Genomic DNA, 24,701 nt, shown 5'->3' with positions numbered 1-24,701 from the left:
CTGTTGAAGGGAGTGTGGGTCTTTTATTTCAAGAGCATCAGTAGCCATTTCATTCATCACAGTACAAAAGGACTAACGTGAGAGTAGTGTTCTGAAGGGGCCAGAACAAATGACGGCTCCCAATAAGGAGGGAATGTTTGTAAATTTAGTTCTTCATATGTTTTTTTTCAGATTGCATTTAATTACTCTGCAGTTTTCTTTCAAAAAATTATATGGTCCCATTTCTCTGTGAAAGGTAATTTGTAACATTGAATAATATATGTACATTATAAATGATGAATAATACACACATATATATTTTTGAAAACCTATTTTAAGTAAAGGAGATGTGCTGTCAGTTGGTCCCAGTGTCTGTAATACTACTCATTTGCTACAAGTTGATTGTAGGCTGAATATTCAGTGCAAAATTTGGATTTAAAAACCACCATAACAATGTCTTTCACTCCCTTTATTTAGGAGTACCTGGCAGTTTTTTGTGTTGACTGTATTTAACAATTGATTGTGTGATAAAATGTACAGATCAGCATTATTGTAAATATTACTGAGAACAGATGAAGGCTTTCTAATCATAAATGACCTTGCAGAAGCTAATATTTTGACCCAAAGTTTTGTCTGTGGTGGATTGATGCGAGGGAATGCTCGTGTTGTGAAAAGACTTACTTTTGAAACAGAGAGCAAGTTTGAATTTTTTTTTTTAATTTGGGGCTGCAGAAATTTCTTTATCAGAGGATAGTGAGTGAAGACTATCCCAGATAAACTCCTAATCTATACAGACTATCTCAGAAGTTAGGATCTGTCTCAGAAGTTAGGATCAATCTCAGTTGTGTGATTTTTGTCTTGTGTGTTTGTTTTCCTCTAAAATCTTTCATAAATAATGCTTTCAGAATGATCGTGCCATAGGGCTTGAATGGAAGCAGAAATTTTACTGGAGTATGTAATACACTTTCATTATGTCTTCTTAAGGACTCTGGTTTTCAAAGCTATGTGGTATATTCAGAGGGGAACAATTTAATGAAGGACAGGCTGGACAGATATGATTTTTCTTAGATCTCATTTTTCCTTCCTGGAGCTTGCTTTCTTTACTTATGTCATAGTATTTTCTCATAGCATTGGTGTTATATCAGAAGAGTTCAGATAGAACAATTTGGATTTTATCTTGGTTAGAATTAAATGTTAAATCACAGCTTTTGAAAAGCAAATACAGGTAGTTTGTATGTGAATCAAATTGTGTTCAGATTAATAGACAGATGGAATATATTTTGAGGTCTGTGCTACTTGAAACTTGCTAGCCTTATTCATTGATTGTTGTGAGGTATACTGTAGTGTATTCTGCAAAATTCCCATGTGAAACTGAGTTCATTTTCAAAATTAGCATTACCTCTATTCCGAATCCAGGTCAAATGTTCTGTTGTGCAGAGGACTCCTTCAGTTTTAATTAGATCTGCTTAACCCTCCTGAAATGCGCTAGGGCTGGTTAGTCTTCTGCACTGCAGACTTGAGGGGCAAGGTCACAGAATAGGAAACCTTGCTTGCTGCTACCTGTTCTCTGACAGTATTGCTTCTACAGGTACACACTGATCATCTGTCCTTTTCTTTAGCGTTAAGCATATACTTGAGATAAAATGAAACTGAGATTGTAGAGGATGTCATGAATGTGTAAAGGCTTGCCGTAAGACCATCACTCACTTCCTGAGGGAAAGCTGTGGAACTGAAAGTGTTTCTGAAGAGCATTAACAAAATAATAACAAAATAAAGGCATGCCCAGCTTTGCTGCAAGTTTAAATTACTAATTTCATCAAAAAGCATCAGCTGTAGTATTTGAGAAGGGGTATTTTTTCCCTACTACTTAAGTAATGCTTTTACTACTTAAAAGTTTTTACTACTTAAGTAATTTTATGTATTTGTTGGATTACCTTCAGTACTTTTAAAAAATTGCTTGGTAATGCTAAACATGTAATAAGTTAATGAACCTCTTTTCTATATATTTTTTTCTTCATAAAAATCTGATTTTTTGAGTTCTCTTTGAATCTTTTTCATACATGTCATTTGTGGGTCAAAATAGATGAGTGAAAATCAATACTTCTATACTGCTTGATTTTGGAAATGCTAGGAACTGATTATCAGAAAGCTTGATTGGTTTTGGAGTTATAGTGAACCTTCTACAGCAGTATTTTGTGCTAAAGGTTTGGAAGGAAAAAATATTGTAGTGAAAACATCCACGTATTGATTTTAAAAAACATGTGCCAAAGACCTTTTAACAATGTTGTTATAACTAAACCAACTCTGTCATATCTTAAATATTAGGTGGTAGTTCATAAAATGCATGTATTAATATGTTAGAGCAGAGCTCTCTGAAATTAAAAGTGAAAATATTGAAGAGGAAAGATGGATGAGTCCGTTCTGTCTATAAAGCAAGCCAAAGGGGGAAGATACCCCTCAGGCAGGCTTTATGTTTTCCTGTGCATTTAGCGTCTCAGAGATCCCCGTTAGAATAAGGACAGTGATCCTTAGTGCTTGCATATACAGGACACATTACCCACACACAGGCATTCGAGAAGAGCGGGATTCTGGTCTACTTTTTAATAAGTTTGTTAATACACACGGAGTGTACTAATGTATTGTTTTTGTAAGAGAAATAAAGCTTCTGTTTGTAGTGGCTTCATAAAATGCACCAGAGGAAGAAAGGCAGTTTTTGTATTCCGAAACGTCTATTTCAGTCTCAGGGATGCAGTGTTCAGATGAAGGGTAGCAGATTTAATGAGCAGTTGAGGACAGAGACACATGTACTAGGCACACTGGGGAAAGAGATTGTGTACAAAGACTAATTAGCATGAAATATGAATACATTTATGAAGTAGCCTTGATGTATAATGATCTTACAGAAAATAATTTTTCCATGAGTTCAGTGAAAAAGAAATTCAGAATCTGAAGTGCACAAAGAATCTTGAACATGTTTTTTGTTTGTTTTTAAGAAAATCTGTGTTCCTGCAATAAAATACATGTTACGTGAATAGGTAAGATCAGACTAAAAAGTTTTTCTCTAATGTCAAAACAAAAAAAAACACATCAAAAGATGTTTTTCTTTAATTTTTTTTTTTTGCAACTTCATTTTTTTGCAAAGGAATGTAGGTATTAGAAAAATCTATTTAAGTTGAAGCCAGTTATGCAGAAAATGATTAAGTAGCCTATTCCATGTTATCGTAAGGTATTTTTATTTTAAATGAGTTGATGTCTGTTATGAAAATTTGCCTGAAGTGTGGCTTATCCTTCATATATATATTTTTATATATGTTAAAATATATAGATAACTTTCATTTGTTTAAAAAATGTACGTGTATAGATATGTGTGTTTATATACAGGGACACATGCGCCCGCACACACCCACATGTGCACGTGCCCCCCCACACCCTGGTCACAGATTGTAGGTCAATCACTTGATGTCGGTTTTAGTTCTGCGCTCTGCAGTTCAGTGCGAGGCAGTTATATAAGAATATCTTTTGCCTTCTCATGTGTTCTTTGCAGTTTAACTATATTTTATGAACACTTTCTCAGTGTTGCTAAGGAAGGCTCCCCATCTGCGTACTGCTCAGAAGCCGAGAGTCGTAATGCAGATTACCACTGTGGAACAAGAGGGAAGGAGCTGGCAGCGGAAGTGCAACCAGGAGCCGGCCGTATTCCCTCCCTGGAGAATTGTCTTAGGTGTTTCGGATCAGATCCCTCCTCATAAGTCAGGGAAAAAAAAAAAGAAAGTGATGATTGAGTGGGGACTCTTTCTAGTGCTGCTTTTCCCAGCATCCTATTATTATTTTTTTCTTTCTTTCTTTTCTGTTTTTTGGTCTTGACTGCAGTTATTCTAGAACGCTCTGGAGTCTTTACATAGCAAATGTATCTCTTCCTCTCTTGAAATGGAAGTCTATCCATTAGAGTGAAAAATCTACAGGAATGTGAGCAGACTCTCCATTCTTCACTGATTTAGCCCAGGGAATGTTGTAAGGTATGCTGCAATAACTTAATCCCCTGAGGAGACTCAAAAAAAAAAATTCTTTTTGTGAAGTTAGTCATCTTTTTAAGAAATTCCAGTTCTCTAAGCTGAAATTCAACCACACAGTTGACTGAATTTCTGGCCCAAATGAAGGCAGGAGAACAAATGAAAAGACTAAAGGGAAAGGAAGGAAAATACCGAAAACAGATCTGGTACTCACCAGGAGTTTGTGCTGACTATTAAATAGACTATATACCTATATTTTAATGTCCTGGAAAGTTCCAGCAGAGTTCCAGGAATGACAATTCATTTGTTTAAACAAACAAACAAACCTGGTAAACAAAGATATACTTATAAGCAAAATTAATGGCCTTACGTGTAAAACAATTATTTCAAGTCTATATGGAAGAGATGTTCCCTACACTTTACCAGCAGAACCGTAGTTAAATGTTACACTACTTCCTAAGTGTGCTTTCTCTCAAATGTTTGTTGTATGATTCTGGTTTTGTTTGTGTAAAAGTATAAACTGTGAAAACGTGGTCTGATTTGTAGACCAAGTCCAGTTAGGTGTTGTGCTGCCCTGTAGTAGTGCTGTACTTAGGAAAGATACACTCCGCCCACGCCTGTCAGTTTTACATGCAAAACTGCTTTTTGGTCCTCCTTTCGTCTGACCGAAAAATAATAAAAAAAAATCCTCATCTGCTTTAGAGATAGGGAATTTAACTGATATTTAGCTGTTTCTGCTGTAATGCTGTTAGGAGATGCTTTGGACAGAGTATCTGTCGTTGCAAGAATTCTTGCCAAATAAACATAGGCTAAGGATAGATCTGTTATCTAAATTAATATAGGTTCTTTGGAGATAGATACATTAAAAATGCTCTCTAAAAGTGAATAAATCAAATGCTATTAACTTTCTGAATTCACTGAGAAATTGAAAATACTAGGTTTGTAGGCATGAACACAGATTAAAAGCTGATAATTCTGTTGAGTTACTGACTTGTTGTTAATGATCTCTGAAGGATGTAAAATTTAATTTATAATTTGGTATATTCTGTCAGTGTTGTATGTCTTGTGTAGTTGTGAGAAACTGAAACTTCTCTGAAACTTAATTCCTTCAGACACCTGTTTCTGGTCTGAATGGTGGGAATATAATTTTTCTGGAATACTAATATAGAATAATTTCCCAAATTTAAGAGGCAGGGGATTAAGAAACTTATGGCTTAAAGGCATTCTAAAAGCAAAAAGACTCTATGTTAAAGTAGTGGAGTTTTATAAATCAAATGAAACTGTATGCAAGCTGTATATTCTAAACTACAGTTTACATGGAATAAGTTGAGTGGTTTTCCATGTAACATTTTTTTTGTTCTTGAATTTAAGACAAATTTTGGTCATCAGTGCTGACATGCTGCCTTCTTAATGAATTATTTTAGCCAATTTTTGCTTATGCTGGTAAAATAAAGGTAAACAGAACACAGATTGTATCTGCTAAATTTGGAATATACTATGGATTCTGTATATGCATATGCTTAAAATGTGCTCAGATGAACAGTGAAACCTGTCTATATTGGTAAATGTGAAAGACTAGTAACTGTGTTTCAAGACTGTCTTTAGTCTGGTACCCCCCTGAGTGGCTTAATTTAGTACTTTGTTGTGTCCCCTAAGACTAATCCTGTAGTGTGAAAATAATTCTATCCTTTACCTTTTGAAGGCAAATAAACATTGCAAACGTGTTCAGTGAGCACCTGGGTTTTTTCAACACCCTTTGAGATACTTGGGCTCTAAGAAAGCTTTTTCAAGGTAGACCTGTCACAGAGCAGTAAGAATGTCTACAGCCATACAGGGCTGTCTTCAGGCCTGTCGAGCCTGGTATTTTGGCTTCAACAGGTGACTGAAAGCACATGCTTTAGGCAGAGGTGTTAGAAAAAGGTAAATATATATTATTTAGTATATATAAAATGTCTGTCTCTGTTTATCTATGTAAAGACAATCAGTTAAATGTAGTGATACTTCCCGGCTTCCAGCTATTTAATTTTCTGAGCCAGAGGTCACATCTTTATACACAGTAAAATCTTCAATGGATTTTTCTTCAATGAACTCATGTAATCTTTTAGCATTCATAACCTGTGACATTGATCTTCTTCACATTTCAAACATGTATAGTTTTCCACTGCATTTCAGACCTGTCAGTTGCTAGGCTTTCTGTTTTGTAGCTCCTTTTTTCTCATTAGAAGTTTCATTAATAATTAATTTCTACTCACTTTCTGTGTGCTTTCAAAGGCCACTGTCATACCTCCTCTCTTCTTCCCCTCCCTCCGTGTTTTCCTCTCTCAATATCTGAAAAATCTGGGCTTTCCCAGTAGTTCCTTCTGTGGAAACAGTTCTTTTACTTCGATCATTCTTGTCATGTCCTTTCTTGATGTACTACGCTCTTTGAGATGGGAAGACCAGAACTGTATATCACACACAAAAGACAAATAGTAAATATGTCATTAATTATAATCTTTAACTGATAAGCATGGGTTGATCTATGCAATAGTTTTTTAAACATCTTATAGTTTTGGTTATTCTAGTATGAAAACATCAAACGTTTCAATTATTGTTTGTTATATAGACAGTTATATTTGTATACCTGAAACATTTCTCTATAACAGTATATTGAAACTGTATTGTGCTGACCATAAGTTATGATGATTGCAGTGTGGAAGGATACAATGCATATGCTTTGTGACCATGTGCATTGTGGCAGTTCCTGTTCCAAACAAATCACTGTCCTCAAATATGTCTGGTTAAAACTGCAAGTAATTTTAATCTAAAGGTAGTAATAGGCTGTATTCTTATCACTAGAATGTTACAAAAAAATCTGTGTACCCATATATGACTAAGTTGAAAGGTATGCTTCTTAGCAAACTGATGCTTTCACACATTACATGCAACTAGTTAAATCTATTTGGTACTGTCCACCATGAGGCCACATGTTCAAACACTTTTGTTTATGAAAGACTAAGTTCTCAGTATTTTATCAATAAGGGCAAAAGTTGATATTTGTATTTTATTAATTATAAAAGCTATGGTTTACAGTAAAATTCCTATGACACATTATTAATTATGGAAATGAATGGAAATGTACATATTGGGATCTCATTAGAAAGATAATTTTTAATGATTCTTCTCCCCACAGAAATTAGGCTCTGGATCCGATGGCTATCAAAGCATCCTGTTCTGCCAGCTTAATAAAACAATATATATCAGTTAATTGCCAATAATATTATTAATATTGATAATTGCATCCATTTCTCAGGCCTAGTAATGGACTTCTACACTCTAAATTAGTCTAAGAATAGAATTCTTTTAAGTAAAATTAGACCAAATTTAACAAGTACTAAATCAACAGAAATGAAACACTATTTCACTCTCTAGGGCAGAGCACCAGGATGTACCAGGATACTCTTAAAAGCTGCAGTAGATCTTGGACTCAAAACAAATTGAGGATTCTGGGATTTTAATTAAGATATTGAAGTGAAACATTTTTTCTTACATTTCTGTTTAAAACTGAGAGAGGTATGTAAAAAGGGAAAGGATACCTAAAATATACATATAGGAATGTGTGTATTAGTTTTAAAAAATTCCGCCAGGAGTTTTAGTGTCAAATGGCACAGTGAAACGGGGGGCAGGGAATTTACTAACCACTTCATTTTCAGTTTGTTCCATTAAAAACCAATGCCTATTTGACTGGACTGTGGAAAGGGATTATCCTCTTTTGTTTCTTTTCTTCATTATTTTTAGAATTCCTTTGGAAAATGTGGTTTACGTAAGTGTCTTTGTGTGGCAAGATGTGCCTTTTACAGGCCTAATCAAGAAGTGCAATAGCTGAAGCGTTGATTTAAAAGATTTTTGCGTAATAGACTTATACTAATAAAGGAAAACTAGTTTATGATAATCTTGGTGAAATTATAACTGTACTTTTTCAGCACTTCATTTTACTTGGAATTGTTTTGGTCTGAGTCTCGGGCCTTTTCTTTTACTTCTGGAAGTTTCACAGATAACGGATGCAACAGTTAGAATATAGAAAATACTGGTAGCTATCCTTTCTGGCACTTGGTGATGGTGATAGCCTGATCTCCAAGAATATAACTAGGACTTGCAACTGTCTAAATTAGACTTACTCTCATAGTAGCATTTTATTTTCATAGGCAAATGCCTCCTCTGACCCACATAAAAAAAATCAATATGTTTTTTACTTTTAAGAATGCATTGACTGATCTTTTTAACCATTAGTCCAGCACTAATATATCAGCAGTGAAGACATCTAATATCTCGATGCCTGGCAAAAAACATCAATGAAAAGCACCTCTTTGTAGCCAAAGGCACCACGTTCATGTGAAGTGTTGCAGATGCAGGGATAGATGGAAGGAGTGGCAGTGACGGAGGGAGAAATGGGGCAGACAGTCTTGAGGCTTGATGGAGGGAAGGTGAGAGAAGAGTCAATGGAAGAGACTGACTTTTATTCCAATTTCCTACAGCACATTTCACCAAACAGTAAATACAGGCTTTGAGGATATTTTCGGTGTAATCATTGTTTGCTTACTGTTTGATTTCTAATGTTCAAAAGGAATACTTGCATGCATTTCTGTGACCATTTATATTTTATGAATTGCTAAAATCATAAAATCCAGCAAAATCAGCGTCTTCTGTATTGGTCTTTGGCAGGGTAAATAGAAGGGGGCAAATGCAATATTTTATTTTTAAGTTTGTGTAGTCTAAACATTTGCTTCATTTCAAGCTGTTGATAGAAAGATGGAAACCACTGTAATATGGATTGGTTAACGAAGTACAATTCAATTGTATGACTTAACTGCACAAATTCCTGATGCAGTTTTCCAAATTGAACTTGAATATTATACTAGTTGCAACTATTTTATGGTAGTATTAATAGAACAAGAGGAATTTAATTCATTAGATGTGATGGTCAAATATAGTAGCAGTCAATGGTGTTATAAGAGCAAATAATAAGGATGTAGTCCCCTTGCTATTTTTTGACACAACTCATTTGTAAAACTCAGTCAGTCATGACTTTTTTCCTTCTATAGAATAGAATCTGTTGGGTTGATGTCACTTCCTTCTGCTTGATTACATTAATTAGGCAAAAAACATACAAGATTGTGAGATGTTCCCTGCTCTTTTCCCCTGCCAGATTTTTATTTTTTTATCTTACTTCAGAGCTCAAAGTAAGATCCACTTTCAGATCAATTGCTCATTTTCACTGTAATAAAATTTTATTTTCACTTCTTTTTTTTTTTTAATCCTATCGGATATTTAGCTGTTGTGATTGCAGAAAGGACAGAGTGACAGCAGGAGCACTTAATTAATTTTACTTCAGGAATTGATAACTGAGTAATGTAGATGAACTGAGAAATACCAGGTGGCACTGGGAATAAACATGAGCTCACACAGCTGCCGACTTCACTGACACGAGGCTGCGGCTAGAGTGAGCTCTGCATTTATCTCCGGGTATTTGGGAAACGGTTTGCTATTCGTCACAGGTTAAGACCAAATGACAGTGTGGAGACTAAATGGATTTGGATACCAAAACACTTTAGTCACAGATACAGGCAATTTCTGAATTACAGGACTTCCCCGCTCCGTGGGAGAGACGGTGTCGTCCAGGAGAGAAGCTGGGGGGGCTGGTGTGGGGTTGCAGCTGCGCTATAGGTATAGGCCAGGTGCGGGGGCCATGGGGTGCCCCGGCGCGTCTCCTCCCCTGGGATCCATAGAATATCCCTGAATATCCCTTAGTTTTGTTAGCCGCAGGATGGGGGCGAGGACACCTCCGTGGGGCCTGGTCCATTCAACTTGTGCTGAGCTTTTCTGACTCGCTGTCGCTGTAGCTGCTGCTCTCGGGCTGCCTGTTCTGGACACTTCTGGACACGTTTGCGCTTGAGCAGTAAGTTTGCGTAGTTTGGGTGTCTGTTTCCTTGAGCGCACAACAGCTACTCAAGGTTCATTTTGTTGTTTGGAACATGAGGTGGGTCGTATTCTGTCTACTTCGGTAAAACAAGAGGTTGGTGAATGCTCATGGGCTTAAGCTGCCAGCTGTGCTACCTAGGCCAAACTCATGCTGTCTTCTGCACTATTCCATGTGAGACTGGAAATTACGTGGAAAGACTTAGGATTGCTGGATCAGTGGGGAAAGACAACAAGTGCATGTTCGAGGCTATATTATATTTAACTTTCCCCCACCTCCCCCCTTTTTTGAACTTGAGTACCTATAAAAATAACACATTCTTGCTAACACTGTTGGAAATAGAAAACTATCAGTAGCTTCTCAATATAATCAACCTAACCCTCCTTTAAGGAGTTTTATTATGCTGCAGTATTACTGAATTTTTAAGCTGCAAAATATCTCATCTTCTAATCTCTTTATGAACATGTTAGGTTCTCATTTACTTGGCATTCGTAACTCATTATTTATTACTACTTATTTTCCACTGACTCATATCATCTTGTCTCTTTTTTTTTCAAGGAGTGATGATCTGTTTAATTAATAGTTTCAGTTGTTCAACAGTATTCCTGTATGTATATTTTTACGTTCCCTAAAACTGATCTACATGTAAAAAATATTGTTTCCCCTAGATTTGCAGCTCTTTATCCATGGATCTTCCTTCATGGCCAACTTGGGGAATAAGAAATCAATTAATTTTTTCCTATGATTTTTGCTGAGAAATACCGGTGAATGCAATTGGTAAGCCACCTGCCAGATGGAAAAAAGCTGAAATTACTCATTCATTTCCTATGACAGTACAAGAGCTTTTGTTCACTGTGGGTGCAGACTTGCTATAAATTGGAGATTAAGGCTCAGGTTCAGACGGACTAAAGTTCACCTAAATCTCTGCTTTGTCCAGCTCTAGCAAATAATGTACACATAGCTTGTTTTTAGCAAAATATGGGTACTGGTTTTCTTCAAAACAAGAGGACGTATATTTCCATAACAAAAAGGCAAAATTATTTAAAAAGAAAAAACAATGAGAAGATACTACATAGCAATGAAAGGATAAATAGTATGATAACTCCATTTAGTCCTTTTTTGTCTCCCTTTCATTTAGATACTTATCATAGTCATAACTCACAGTTGTTACTGTTCATACTTTATTAAAATTATTCATCACTAAAACTGAAAAAAAAAAAAAGGAGGGAGGCTGTTAATATGAATTAAATGTTTTGGCCCAGAGTAAAATGCTTTAACAGCTCCAATAGTATTAAATAAAATTTTATGTATTTCTAAAAATCTTATTGTGCTAATTTTTAATGCCATTTAGTAACTGAACTAATGAACAGATGTATAATTTTATTAGTTATTTTGCAGCTGTTAATTTTCAAAAGCCATGTGTGCTAACAGTTTTTTTGATACAAAGGTACCAAGTACTGGTGGTAGACTTTTTTTCTTAATTAAGTCTCTGAAATATTTCAACATGTTTGTGCATTTTCTTTGCCATGATGATCATTAGTCTTGTTTAATGTATTTAAAACTTCTGTAACTCTTTGAATAGTGTCATTGTTTTCTTCTTTAGATGCTAAACATGCTTCAAGCAGTGTCCTTTCTGTGGGATATATTAATTCACAGCTGAAGGTATCAATGAAGGTACACATTTAAGCTGCACATGCGTTGCATAACCTAAGACCGGAGTAGAAAACAATCTCTTACATCATGTTGCATCAGCTTTTTTCCTTCAACATTGATAAACAAATATGTTGTTGCTAACAAAACAGTGTTCAATTCTAAATAAAACAAAATGTTGGTTACTTAACATGGAATTTAGATCCATATTTTGTTGTCTTTAAAGAGACTCCTGCATATTCTCAAACTACTTTTCCCCCTTTGGCTTCCTCATGTCTCTTTTTTCCCTTTCCCTCTTGTGTCTGCTGGCGGTAGGCAGTAAAGAAAAGTCCAACCAAAACATTCTAGACCTGTAACTAGTGTGAGATAATGACTCATTAGTGGGTGTTTTGTTACTTTGATGATGGATAATTGTTTTTAAAAAGGCTTCTTTCTTCTTCCTAGCTGGGGGAGGGGGAACAGCTTTTAAACAACGGAAAATACCATTCTTTTTTTAAGAAAAAAAGATTTCTATAAACTTTCAACAAGAAAATCAGATGTAGAGTAGGGGATTTAAACATACTTTGTATCAACAAAAAGCATAGTGCATTAATGCTGTCAGCTACCACAGGCATGATGGCCTGAAATGAGGGAGGGCAGCTTGGCAGCCCCATCGCGGGGGTACGGACGTGGTAGGCAGCTCTCTTTCCTTTCGGACTGCTCTGAACCCAGGAAGGCGGCGTTCATCGGCGTTCATCGCTGCTGCAAGAGGGACTGGCTGCATCACCTGGACAGGCTTGCCCACGTGGTGGAGGGTCCTGCTCCCATCGCAGTGTTGGCAAGGCAGGGGGAGGACTGACCCAGCTTGATTTGTGGTTATGTTCTGGGAAGGAAAACAAGTGAGTGATGGATTTGGAAGGCTGTTGGATCAAGCCTGGCATACAAGTGGCAAAAAGCTGGCCATATGTTTCAAATCAGGGAGGTGAACTTAAGCAGCTGCACTCAGAGGTGAGGCCAGCTCAGCAGGGAGCTGGGTGGGAAATGAACCCTGGCAAATAAAGCTTCAAGTGCAGCCTTTTTGAGTTTCTGAAGAGTGTTTTCATGTCAAGGATTTTTTTGCTTAATCAGGAGACATAGGGTAAGAACAGAGTGTTAGCTTAGAGAGCTGTCCTGGTTCTTTCAGGGTCCTTTTGCTTAGTTAACTGTTGAAGGAAACACCCCCTCTGCTACTCCTTGTTTTCTAAACGATGGCCATCTTTGTTGTGGAAACCTGGGTATGGCTGACTTTAGCCCTAGGTACTGACTGCAAGATTGCCAGCTTGAAAACAAGCAGATAATGGATGAATCAGTAAGCCAGTGACATTGTCAAAGTGCTGTAATGATGAAAAACCACTGCACTAAACTGCAACTTCTGCATGAAGTAATACAGATGCTTTAACTTAAGAACTCCAGAATCTGTGATCTGTTATGGTTAAAACACTGCTGAAGTGGACTAGATGATCGGGGGAGAAAGTGCCAGTAACAGAAGAGGGAAGGGCATGGCTTTTGATAGCCTTCTGAAGGTGCTTAAGGTACTGTCAAACATGGGTCAAACAATGCCGGAGGGTTTCTAGCAGTTTAATGTCTGTTTCTGCCTATGACTGGTAAATAAGACTGGTGCTGATGGTGGATTGTGGCTTTGATGCATGAGTGTTTGAATTGAGCATTTCTCCTGATGTCTTTTGTGAACTGGCATAAAGCTAACTTTAAGTCCTTAAAACCTGCGCTTGAATAGATTAGGGCTTTTGAAAAGAACATCTTCTCCCAGTGGAGAAATCTTAGTCTAACCCCAAAATGAAACGTTTATAAAATGGATGATTTGTAAGTAATCATATTACAGCTCTTCAGCCTTACGCAGGTTAGAGTAGCCATACTGTATTATAAAAGTATTGAACCTCTGGTCTTCTGTGGTTATTACTTTCACAGTACTAAAAAGAGTGCAGTCTGGAAACAGCTGAGGGACAGTAATGAAAAAACCAATTGTTTGCACTAGATGGGCAAAGGTGCAGTTGTGAATTCTGACTTGTCCCATCTTACGTGTCTAAAATGGTGTGTTTAAAAACAAAAAAAAACCTAAAATGCTTCTCCTTTTTTGATACTGTAGTAGTTGAATAACTTAATACATGTTTTGAGCTGTGCTCATACAGCACCTTTGCCCTTGAGCTCTTGCTCACAAAGCTGTTTCACACACTTCTTGTGACTGATCAAATGTACAGATTACCACTGTAAATAAATTTATGTCTGTGTGGAGCGACATTTGGTAAAAGCATCCTCGAATCAGTGTCTGTAGGCTTCTCTGTATGCATCCTATGGCTGAGAACCCCTTCACTTATCACTTACAGGAATGCTGAGAGCTGTCGGTCAGTCTGCACTGTTCTTGAAAGTCTGTTCTCTGTGTGGGTTAGGTCATTCAGAGGTCTCAGTTATTACTAAAGAAAGCTTGAGCGGGGGGAAAAAGTTTCAATTAATGCTGCCTAGCATTCTCTTCTGTCAAAATGTGCCTTAAAATATTTTTATATATGTAAAATAAATATTTTATATATAAAATATTTATCAAGGGTGCTCATTTGCTTAGCAGTAATTTATTTACTTAACAGTATCGCTCTTTAAAAACAGGAGTTTCCTGGCAATCAGCCTCCGATGAGAGGCTTGCCTTTCTTAGCTGTTACATTTTTTGTTTAGTTTGTGAACTACTAAATTAGTTTTTCGCCCCAGATCTAGGTTTATCCTGGAGAATTCTTGGAACTTGTTTTTATGTGGAGTTGGTTTTTCCACGGTGTTGGAGACTGTCATGGGACTAGACTAGGGTCTCTTACCCTGGAGGTAAAACTGTAATGAATTAGGTTCTGCCATTGAGCTCTGAGATACCACTTGGAAATGCTGAGAATTATAAAATTCCTCAGTCGTCTGCTAAGCAATCCTTAATTTATGTTTCCGTTGGATTTTTGCTTTATTGCTTAATAAATCTTTATTACCTCTGTTGAAGTTTTGCAAGCCACAAGACTGAGAAGATTAATGCTGATTTCATGTATTCTTGTCATAGCCGACTGTAGAAGAGACCTGTCTGCAGTGTCCCCAGCTAACACACAAGTATCATGTCCCCGCGTGGCTTGCTAGTGTGTGTGGTGTTTACTGTATTTCTTTGAAGACCCAATCATATGGATTTTGCGAAGGCTTCATTCTTAAACAGAGGGAGTTTGGAATAAGTCACTCATATTCAAGAATTTCTCATGTCTGTCTCAACAGACCCAAATTTAGGCTTTTCAATAACTTTGTGAAACTTCAGCTCGTATAATACAGCTCATAAGGTTTATTGCGATGTCATGGGACAATAGCTAAATTATTTCTAATTTCTGTTTTTTCTGGTGAGGACCTGTTTTAATTTCTTTGTTTTTAATTGAAAATGATTTGTGAAAGGGGCTTGATGATAATTTCATGGAGTGTTACTTTAGGATTTTAAACTGTAGCTCATTGCAGTTAATTCTTTAGTTCCCACCAGCACAGACCCTTTATCTGTGTGTATGAGATTGCTGTAAAGCTGATACGTAGCTCCACACTGTTTCAAATATAAAACAAGCTGGTCATACTTACTTCTTAGGTATGCAGGAAAAAAGGGAGGGGGAGAGCAAGCTTTGCATCACTGTTGAATTTTATTTTTTACTTAGTTTTTTTTGCTTTGGGGTTTTTAAAGGTAACTGGAGATGATGGAGATATCTTGGAGTAGCTTAGTTTATGCTGGCGTGAAAATGCCCAAGGTAAACTAATTATTCAAGAGGTATAAACCCAGCAGAACTATTTTATGCCAGATGTTTCCCTAGTGGTAATGTATATAGGGAGAAAAAACTTTTGTTTGTTTGTTTGTTTCATGGGTTTTTTTGGAGGGGGGGAAGGTTTAAGCTGAGGTTTTGAAGTTATTCTTCACACTAGAAATAAACATCTTTTCTTAGTAGATGTGTGTAATGAAATCCGTACTGAAGAAATTAGTTCAGCAAAAAAAAAATGCTCTGAGGAGAAAGGCATAGTTGATCTGCTCAAAACTTCCTCATAATTTTACTTTCATCAAGCTTTGCAATGACTTAAAATGTTCATCAAGTTTAATGTTAAGCGTGTAATATTTCTGTTCCTTCAGTACCAAACATGTTCTGTAATACTTAAATCCTTACTAATGGGTTTACATAACTGATACTTAAGAAAATTTTATGAAAATTGTGTTAAATTATGCAAAAAATCAGCAAATATTTTAAATTTTTCAATACTGCTTTACTTTTTATATAATTTCAAATGCTAAATGTAAGGCTAGTGATCCTTGTTACTTGAGAAATTATCAATTTAATTATACAGTATTTTTTGTTTCGTTTTGTTTTTTACTAGCAACAGCATAAATAATTACTAAAAGAAAATTGTATATTTATAAGAATCCTGCCTTTCTGCAGTATGATAAAATTTCAGATGATTTATCAGTTTTGGATCAAAAACATTAAAATTTTAAACTTTAATATTAATATTTCAACAGAAGGCACTCATATGCTTTGAGCTAACAGTAAATCACTGTGGACTGCATTTTTAAAGGTGCTTGGAATAAAGTGGAGCTGAAGAAAAAATAGCTTGTGGGTTAAACATATTTGGTGGTGCTTGGGAAAATTTTCATTGTTTTATGACAGTTTTCATTTCCTGTTTCTTCTAATAATATTAAGTTGCTTTATTTGTTTCTTGGATATTTTAAGGTACTTTGAGGAGAGGGATTTGTCTTGCCTTGAACTGATTCTTATAGATGCGTTATTATGGCTTCCTGGCTAAGATGCTATTAATGTCTTTAAATCTAACAATTGTAATAATGACTCAGAATTTAATAAATGCATACTTACAGCTAAAAGGGCACTAGAAGAAACAGAAGAAAAGAAAACAGTTCAGCCAAAGAAAAGGATTAAAGAATTAAGAATTTTGGATGGAAAGACTGCACAAAACTTATGTAAGTACTGTAAAATGTATTTATTAGGTAAATATGTAATTAACACCTACACAAAACTATTCTTTCTTAAATCTTGTATTTCTTCTTTGCTGGCATGTGAAACAACTTCCCACCCCACTTCCTGGGGGGGGGTGGCGGGGGAAGGCACTTAATCAGGTATAGGCTGTTGACTTTCCAGGTCAACTATGTGCTTTCACCACTGTGTTGCTAAACTCTGGCCAAATGTTTCCATTTTTCTGTACAGAAAATTTGGTGTAATTCTTGAAGTTTCATGTTGTGGGAAAGCAGCCAGAATATTCTCACGCTTCCTGAGAGCGCTGGGTAGCCTTGTGAGGATTTGGGTGTTAGTACTTAGGAAGAATTACTGTCAGAAATGCAGCCTCTTTATGCCAAAGTAGGCTTACAGCGTATACTTGAAAAATTTGCTGAAGAGATTTTTAATTCAAGAATAAATGTTGTTCTGATATAATCCATCTCTTTTTCTTAGGGGGATGTCTTAATGGAGTCTCTGGCTCCTGACAAACAGGTTCTTAGAGGTTGCTGTTGTGTCATTAAGACAGATCCCTTAGTAAATCCTCTACTGTTCCTGCTTTTCCCCATCAATGGCTAATCCAGTTATTTCAGATGTGTTTGGGTTCATGCAATTCTAATTGTTTAAGATGCATTCATTTTTGGTAACAAGATTATTTTGGGGAGAAATAACAAAACACTACTAAAATAATTCAATGAACAGATGAAGCTGGGTAGAAACAGCAGTTGCAGTAGCTTCTACTAAGCTCTTAGACAAGAAATAGTGTTTTGTTTTTTACTTAAGGGTTTGAAAATTATGTAAAGGAGAAGGGTAAATCTACTGTCATGATGCTTTATTTGGGGGAACAGGAAATAGTAAAATTGAAAATTTGAAAACTGAAAGCTTCCTCCAATTCTTCATGAAGTGTGAAAGCAATGAAATGCCTTTTTCATATCAATATCCAGAAACCTGATTTATTATATTCAGGCTGCAAGAGCTACTTTTAGTTGAGAAAGCTCTGAAATTTCTATTGTGTCTAATTTTTCAATGAAAATAAGGGTAGATGCTAGGAAGCAAAAGTATATGCCTCTTCCCAGGAGGGGGGAAAAAAAATAAAAATCATTTTCTAAAATAAACTGGGTAAAGTGAACTTGAGTCTTGCTAGGTCAAAAAAGTTTTGCATATATATGATTTGAATTCATTATGCAACTTGGGGAAACCATTTAAAAATGTAACATGAAAAATTCTAATTGCTTGGCCAAGCAGAGATGACATGATTTTAGATTTAGAGACTGATGAGATTGATTAGTGATGAGAGATTGACTTCTAATGAGAAAAATATTATGAAATAGAAGTTAGGTGCAAATGCTATTACCATAAATTATAAGGAAAGCTGTAATATTCCATGATATAAAATTGTGCCGTTTTTACGCATGTGATGTAATTATCACATGTAAATGTTTCAGGGTGGGGAGAGCTCTAATGAGTTCTGTTTAGCATTTCCTCCTTTATGTTTTGTGACTGTAATGTTGAAGAAAATAGCTTTGCCTATTACTTTAAACTTGATTTTTCTTTCTTTAATTATGTATGCAAATGAATCATTGACAGCAGTTGATTCTTTTATTTGAATTGGAAATACCATAAAATGCCACTAGTCTGTCTACATCCATGGCAAATGAAGTGTAAAACCAAATCTGTGCATTGTTTATTACTGTGTCCGTGAGCACATTTTCCATAGCTGAAAATGTGCTGTGACACGAGTGATATAAAATTTCAAACCAAGTGTTGAAAATATGGATGCAGGAACATCAGTCATAGTATTTGGGCTGAATGTACAGCAGCTCATGAAAATGGTATGCTAATCTGTCTGTTAGGGTTGCTTTGTGGTATACTGAATTGGCCTCTATTGGGATGTTATAACAACCTAAGATCAAATTGCTTTGATAATTCCATCTTTTAAGAGTGTATAATACGCATTCTTTCTTGGATAAGCTCAGTTAGCCTCAGACTTAGGGTATTATTTTGTCTTTACCCAAATCTTCGTTAGCTTTTTGGCATGGAATTTTCCTAGAATGCCATGCAAATATCATTCAAGCAATTGCAAATTCAGTTCATACATGTACATGTGGTTATGAAAGCAAAAATAATAGCTAAGTCTTCTAATGACTGCATAAATCTAGTTTTAAGTAATAATGTACATATTTTGCCATTTGTAAAAATAGGACTGTATTGATACAGATGAGTAATACTGCTAGGGAGCAACTGAGACTCCCCGAACGGTTAATACTGCTGTCATAGTTTTACTGCTTATAGGTTTTCATTAGAATTTGGACTGAAATAGTGCACTTCATCTACAGCTTATATTATATAGAAAACTTCTTCATTGTTTATCATCTTAATTTGAATGAAGAACAAGCTGGTAGAAATGAAGTTTGTGTTCTTATATGAATCTTTTTGACATTTTTGATTCTTATTATGTATTATTGAATTTTAGCAATATTTTTGGGATCTTTTCGTATGCCTTACGAAGAAATAAAAAGTATAATTCTAGAGGTTGACGAAGAGAAGCTGAGTGAATCCTTGATTCAGGTATGTGAAAATGTCACTGGTTTTGTTCATAGTTTGTTTGCCACATAAAAATGCTGTAAAGGAATGAGAATTCAAGAGTAAAATAGCGTAGAGTATTTACTGTTTTGTTTATTTAAACTCTGCTTTTGCATATGATGAAATATAACAGTAGAACTATATCTTTAAAAGAGGCTGTTAACAAAAGCCATTTCATTGCAGAGTTTGTCACTTTATGAAGTTTCCTTTTCAAAAGGAAACTTCTGCAGATTCTAATTTTTGAGTTTCTAAGTCAGCCAAACATTTATCCCAATTTAGGCTGGTGGATATTGAAGTTTCACCAGACTTTTCATTGAACCACCTCAGCTCTAGAGATAGATGAAACTACTTGAATCTTTCAGGATACTTCTACAGCCCAACAAAAACATCAGTAAATCAAGCCGGCTTCCAAGCTGCTTTCATCAAATTTAGAGGCCAAAACTTCTTAGCCAAAGAGAGGAAAATATGGAGTACAGTTCCCTCTCTGATATCCTCACAGCAGAAGCAGAGTGAGTGTATACACAACCCCTTATGATCTTGGGAAGTGACAGAGAGCAGCTGAGAAGCACTCAAGACAAAAAGTGTATGCAGAAGTAGCACAGTAGTGTAGCTAGCACCACGATACTGGTGTTGGATTGGTTTCTTGGAATATCATACGCAGATTCATGGTATCATGACTACCATCTCCATTAACTGATTCTTTTTTAGCTAAGGTACCAGGCCACTATTTGCCCTTTCCTCCTTCGCTGTGCCCTGTGTGTGTGTGCCGTGCTCCCACTGATGTTCTCCCTGCTCTCCCCATTCCCCCAGGTTTCTATATGAATTCCTCCTTCTTCTCTTGATCCAGGCAATTTTTTATTCCAGGGAAACTGAATAAAACTGAGTTTTCTGGTCTTTTCACAGTTAGGTTATGCAATTCATAGCTTCTTCAAACATAGATGTGTTTTAACAAAATTGGCTCCACTAAGTTGTACAATATACAGTGTAAATTGAATTAAATTTATCAAATTAAATTCACTTGTGCTTCCTTTGCAGTTTCTCTTGTGTCAACAAAGCCCTCCTACATCTCTGGAGCTTTAGTTTCCTTGAGGCTTTTAAGGAAGGGCTGTCATTTTCTCATAGACCTCAGAGTACTGGGCTCACAGCAGTACATACAGGGTACTTTTTTGCGGTGGCATATTCTGAAACTTCTACCAACTAATTTAATGTGTTTAAAAACATAGATGAGGTATCCAAAACTCTCATCCCTGTTTAATTTGGGATAGTACTTGGTATTATTATTTTGCTTGCTTTCTTGTAATATTTTTGAAAGTTCCTCATTTATTATAGTTTATTTCCAGTCTGTCCTTATTTGATGTATTTCAGTATGGTGTCCTGCTTCAGGCCATGTTAACATGAAATGCATTGTTTTTATGAGTATGTGCTCTAAAATTATATACCAACTACTTCTAATATGTATTTACAGTAATAAAAATATTACCTATTAACTGCAGAGAATCTATTTTTCTTACAGAAAGCTTCTGCACAGAATAGGAATTATTTAGAAAGAAGTAGGAAGTCTGAGTTTACAGGTATGGTCGGGGATATTGGATAATTTGATCAAGAAGCCTACAGGATTAGTAAAATCAAATCTCAACAGGAAAAAAAAATCCTCAAATACCTTGGAAATGCAGAATAGCTTAACACTAGTGTAGTTACCTTGCTTACAGCAAGTGTAGAGTTATCTTGAGGTCTGGATTAAAAGAAATAGCACGTAATATATTAGGCCAAGATGTAAGGTCATGATCTTAAAATGTAGTTGTAAAATACTGGGAGCTAATGCTGTAATGGTTGCTTATCAATCAGAAATGATTGAGGAGGAGTAATGGTGAGTCTGTCTCCAACAGGATGAGTATGACTACCACTGTGATGCAGCCATCAAAAAAGCAAATGTGATTGTAAGGTGTATCAGGTGAAGTATTTCCAGAAGAGAGGATAATTATTATATTTTTGAATAACGCACTTGTGCAGAGTATTTTAGATAATGTCTTACATTTCTCAAAAATGAATTAAAAATGTAGAAGCTGAACTTAAAAACTACTTAAGCTGATTGAGGGATGGAGAAACATAGTTTACAAAGGAAGCTAGAAAAGATTGGCTTGATTAGGTTAGCAATATAAATAGCTGAGAGGGAATATAACTGCATTATAACTGTACTGGGACAAGAGAGAGGTAGGTAAGCATCAGGGAGGAAAATGAAATTGCTTAAGTAAAGGGCAATGTTAACAACAGAATGCATGGATGCCTTCATGATAAATTCATATCCATTTTAGAAACTCAGCTGTTCATAGTCCTCGAAAGAGCGAGGCTTTGGTTTGGCACTCCAGTGGAGAGAGTTGGAGCAGGAAATAATAAGTTTTATTTGGAGGTTGGTCCTTTTCTGAAAGGAGTAGTGTGGCCTCTAATAGCAGGTAGATTTAGCTGATATACTGTAAGAATTTCCTCACATGTTTCTAAAAATACTCTTAAGAACATATTGGCATAAATGGGCTGTATCATCTAGTTGATGTTCAGTCTCTTTTGATGTATTTTATGCTGGTCTTCCAACTACATGTGAGGTACTACCTAATTTAACATTTTTCAGTATTACTAATCGGAGAACTTTCATAAAACAAACCTTGCTGGCCTTCATACTTAGCAGAACTTGAACTTTATAGAAATGCATGTGCAGGAACTGCTTTGTTCTCTCTAAGTATCACTAAGTCTCTAAGTATGTCTTTAAGTCTTTCTAAGTATCTAAGCAGTGGTGAAAGGTAAATGGGTATAGCATAACTGAGCATATTGAGAAGTGCTGTCTCTTTCAGTTAGGCTTCTGAAGTCCTTGTTTCTTGCTGCTTTTCAAATTTTTCTTGTAATACGTACTAAAATTAATTGGATTGAATACATGGTAGACTGTAGGCCATTGTATTTTCCTTGAGAAATATATTCTAGGAAAAAATTCTCAATTCTCTTTGAGAAAATAAGTTCTTATAAGCAGCTACTTGTTAAACACCATGTTTAGCAGAATTCAGGGCATTGTGACGGTGGGCTTTCAACTGTTTGTTATGTCCCGGATGCTAGATGGAGTGGCTTATTTGACAAAAGTAGGGAAACAACTAAGTATGCTGTATTATCATTTGAATTTAATAATATGTTTTATTAAAGTAATCTTTTTGGTCTGCTGGCGATTAAACTTGCCAGCCATCTCCAAGAACCTTAGTTCTAAACTCTTAATTGGGGTGTGGAGAAATTGAGACTGTATTCAACCAGTCATGAATGTGCATTTTGCACATCTTCGAAGTTTAATGGTGTCATTATCTTGGTATTTCAAAGTGTTATTGTAAAGATAATCTGTTAATCATTTTAGTGTATATTCAAGTTTGAATTTATGTATGTACTTATATGTGTTCAAATTATGACTCTGGGTTTTCTGGTTACTCTTAAAGTTGGTGAAATTTTTTTAAAAGTGCCCTTAAAAGTTGCAGTGCAAGGATTTTTACAACATCAATTTTTAACCAGTTTTATCGCAGAGCACATTATGGATAAATCATATGGATATAATCTATCCATATGATCTATCCATATGATAGATTATATTTAACATATATTCTTTAATGTTGACTGTCTAGTACTCCATTGTACTTTTTTGACCTTTGTTAATGAATACAGAGATTTTTGTCTCCTTCAATAGCTTTTTTATATACAAGTTTGAGGACCTGAAAAGATGTCATGTGAGTTTCTACAACATACTTAAATGTTCTCTGACTATATATTTCTTCCAAGAAACATAAACCTACCTTTCTGTCAGCCTCTTAATGTTAGCCTTAGATTTCTACTCCTTTTTATTTTTATATAAACCTTTTTTATTTACCCTGTTTTTATTTAAACCTGCATCATCATCATAAATACATTATTCTAAAATATCACACTCCAAATTGTGTTTCTTAAAGTACTGGCAAAGAGTGGAATATTTGATCATTGAATGCTTTAGCTTCATTTTTGATTATTCAGTAGAATTAATCAAAATAAACATTTGGATATATGTATATATATTTTTGACATCTGCCAATGTGGTGGATTATAACTGATATGAAAACAACCTGGAAAGGTGTTCTACAAGGATGGTGCAGAAGTAGAATATCATGAGATCAGACTGCTTGAGAAGTAAGATAAAGCTAGATTATGACTCTTAAAAAAAGGTGATAGTGCAGTGCTTTTTCCTGTTGTCTGGTTAACAAAGCATATATATGCATGTATATAAGCATATACACACACACACATGCACACACATGTATATATATATATATTTTTTTTAACACTGCACTGATCATTTATCTATAGTTAAAGTCTTCATTTAGACCCTGGAAGGTATAGACCAGTCAGCCTGACTTCAGTCCCTTGGATGCATATCCTTTTGGAATACATTTCCAAATTTGTGCAGGACAAGAAGGCAATCAGAAAAAGTCAGCACCGATTTGCTAAGGGCAGAAGAGACAGAAACAAAAGATTATTTTTGGCAAGAATGAAAGACTGTTCTTCTTACTTTCACTTAATTAACCTTTGGGTATGTGATTAGAAAGAAAAATTAAACTTTGAATTTTTCAGAGTGTGGAAAATAATTGCTGTACCAATGCAATGTGATAACAAATGCTGCTTGGTTTTATTTTATATTATGATCACACTAAATGGTATTCTTCTAGCTTAAATGGTGAGCTGACACATTAGAGTTTCTTTGAGTTACAGCATACGTTAACTTATGAATGTGGTTATTTTTCATATATTTTATAAAATTAGGTGAGGTGAACAGAGTTTCATGTTAAAATCATTTACCAGTATTAGAAACTGCAAAAAACCAAACTGCAAAGGACTTAAATATTGGCATGGTGGAGAATATTAGTGGAGTGAATTTTTTTAATCATCAACCAGTAACATCCTGTCAGGAAGAGGTATTGGTTGTGGACAGTAGTTAATGAGAGGTTTCTTTAGCTACATTGCTGGTGGCTTGGCTTCTTTAAGGAGGAGCTGGCAGGGGCCTCAGGCATTAAGAAAAAAGAATAATTATCCAATAAATTTGTGGTTGTATATACTCTTTTATTGCAGAATGCTTGCCTGTAAGCATAGCCAGCATTGAGTTGCGGTACATCTACTTTTATTTTTACTTTATTTAATCATCTAGATTGTAATTTTGGAACTCACTAGTTACATAAAGATTATGTCCAAGTTGCATCAAGGTTATGATATCTGGAGTAGATATCTGTCTGCATACTGAGAATTCATTCTGATCTGTGGGGACAATGCAGAGATGCAGAAGAATGTTTTAAGCTTCCTTCACTGCTGTGACATCCTTCAAAGTCCTCATGCTACCACAGACCTTAATATCAGCTGTAGTATAATCTTATCAGCCTAACACTTCTTGAATTCACTTTAGTCTCCTTCTTTGTTCTTAAGATTCATGAACTTTTTTGAATGATAAAGGAAAGGATTATT

The 24,701-nt window shown here is 35.6% G+C and overlaps 1 protein-coding gene across 3 annotated transcripts in view; it reads left to right on the top strand.

Moving 5' to 3' along the window:
• The window catches only part of DIAPH2 (diaphanous related formin 2), a 293,928-nt gene that overhangs the window by 87,878 nt on the left and 181,349 nt on the right, over window positions 1–24,701 (top strand). For all 3 annotated transcript variants that reach the window (XM_067304122.1, XM_067304120.1, XM_067304121.1), the window contains exons 19-20: window positions 16,481–16,582; window positions 19,087–19,181. In XM_067304122.1, the coding sequence (XP_067160223.1) occupies window positions 16,481–16,582; window positions 19,087–19,181 (197 nt within the window). The remainder of the gene's footprint in view (window positions 1–16,480; window positions 16,583–19,086; window positions 19,182–24,701) is intronic.

This window comes from Apteryx mantelli, chromosome 13, assembly GCF_036417845.1.
Source record: "Apteryx mantelli isolate bAptMan1 chromosome 13, bAptMan1.hap1, whole genome shotgun sequence".
NCBI classification, from domain to species: Eukaryota; Metazoa; Chordata; class Aves; order Apterygiformes; family Apterygidae; genus Apteryx; species Apteryx mantelli.
The sequence above is the reverse complement of the archived record's forward strand: the minus strand, read 5'-3'. Positions and strand labels throughout refer to the sequence as shown.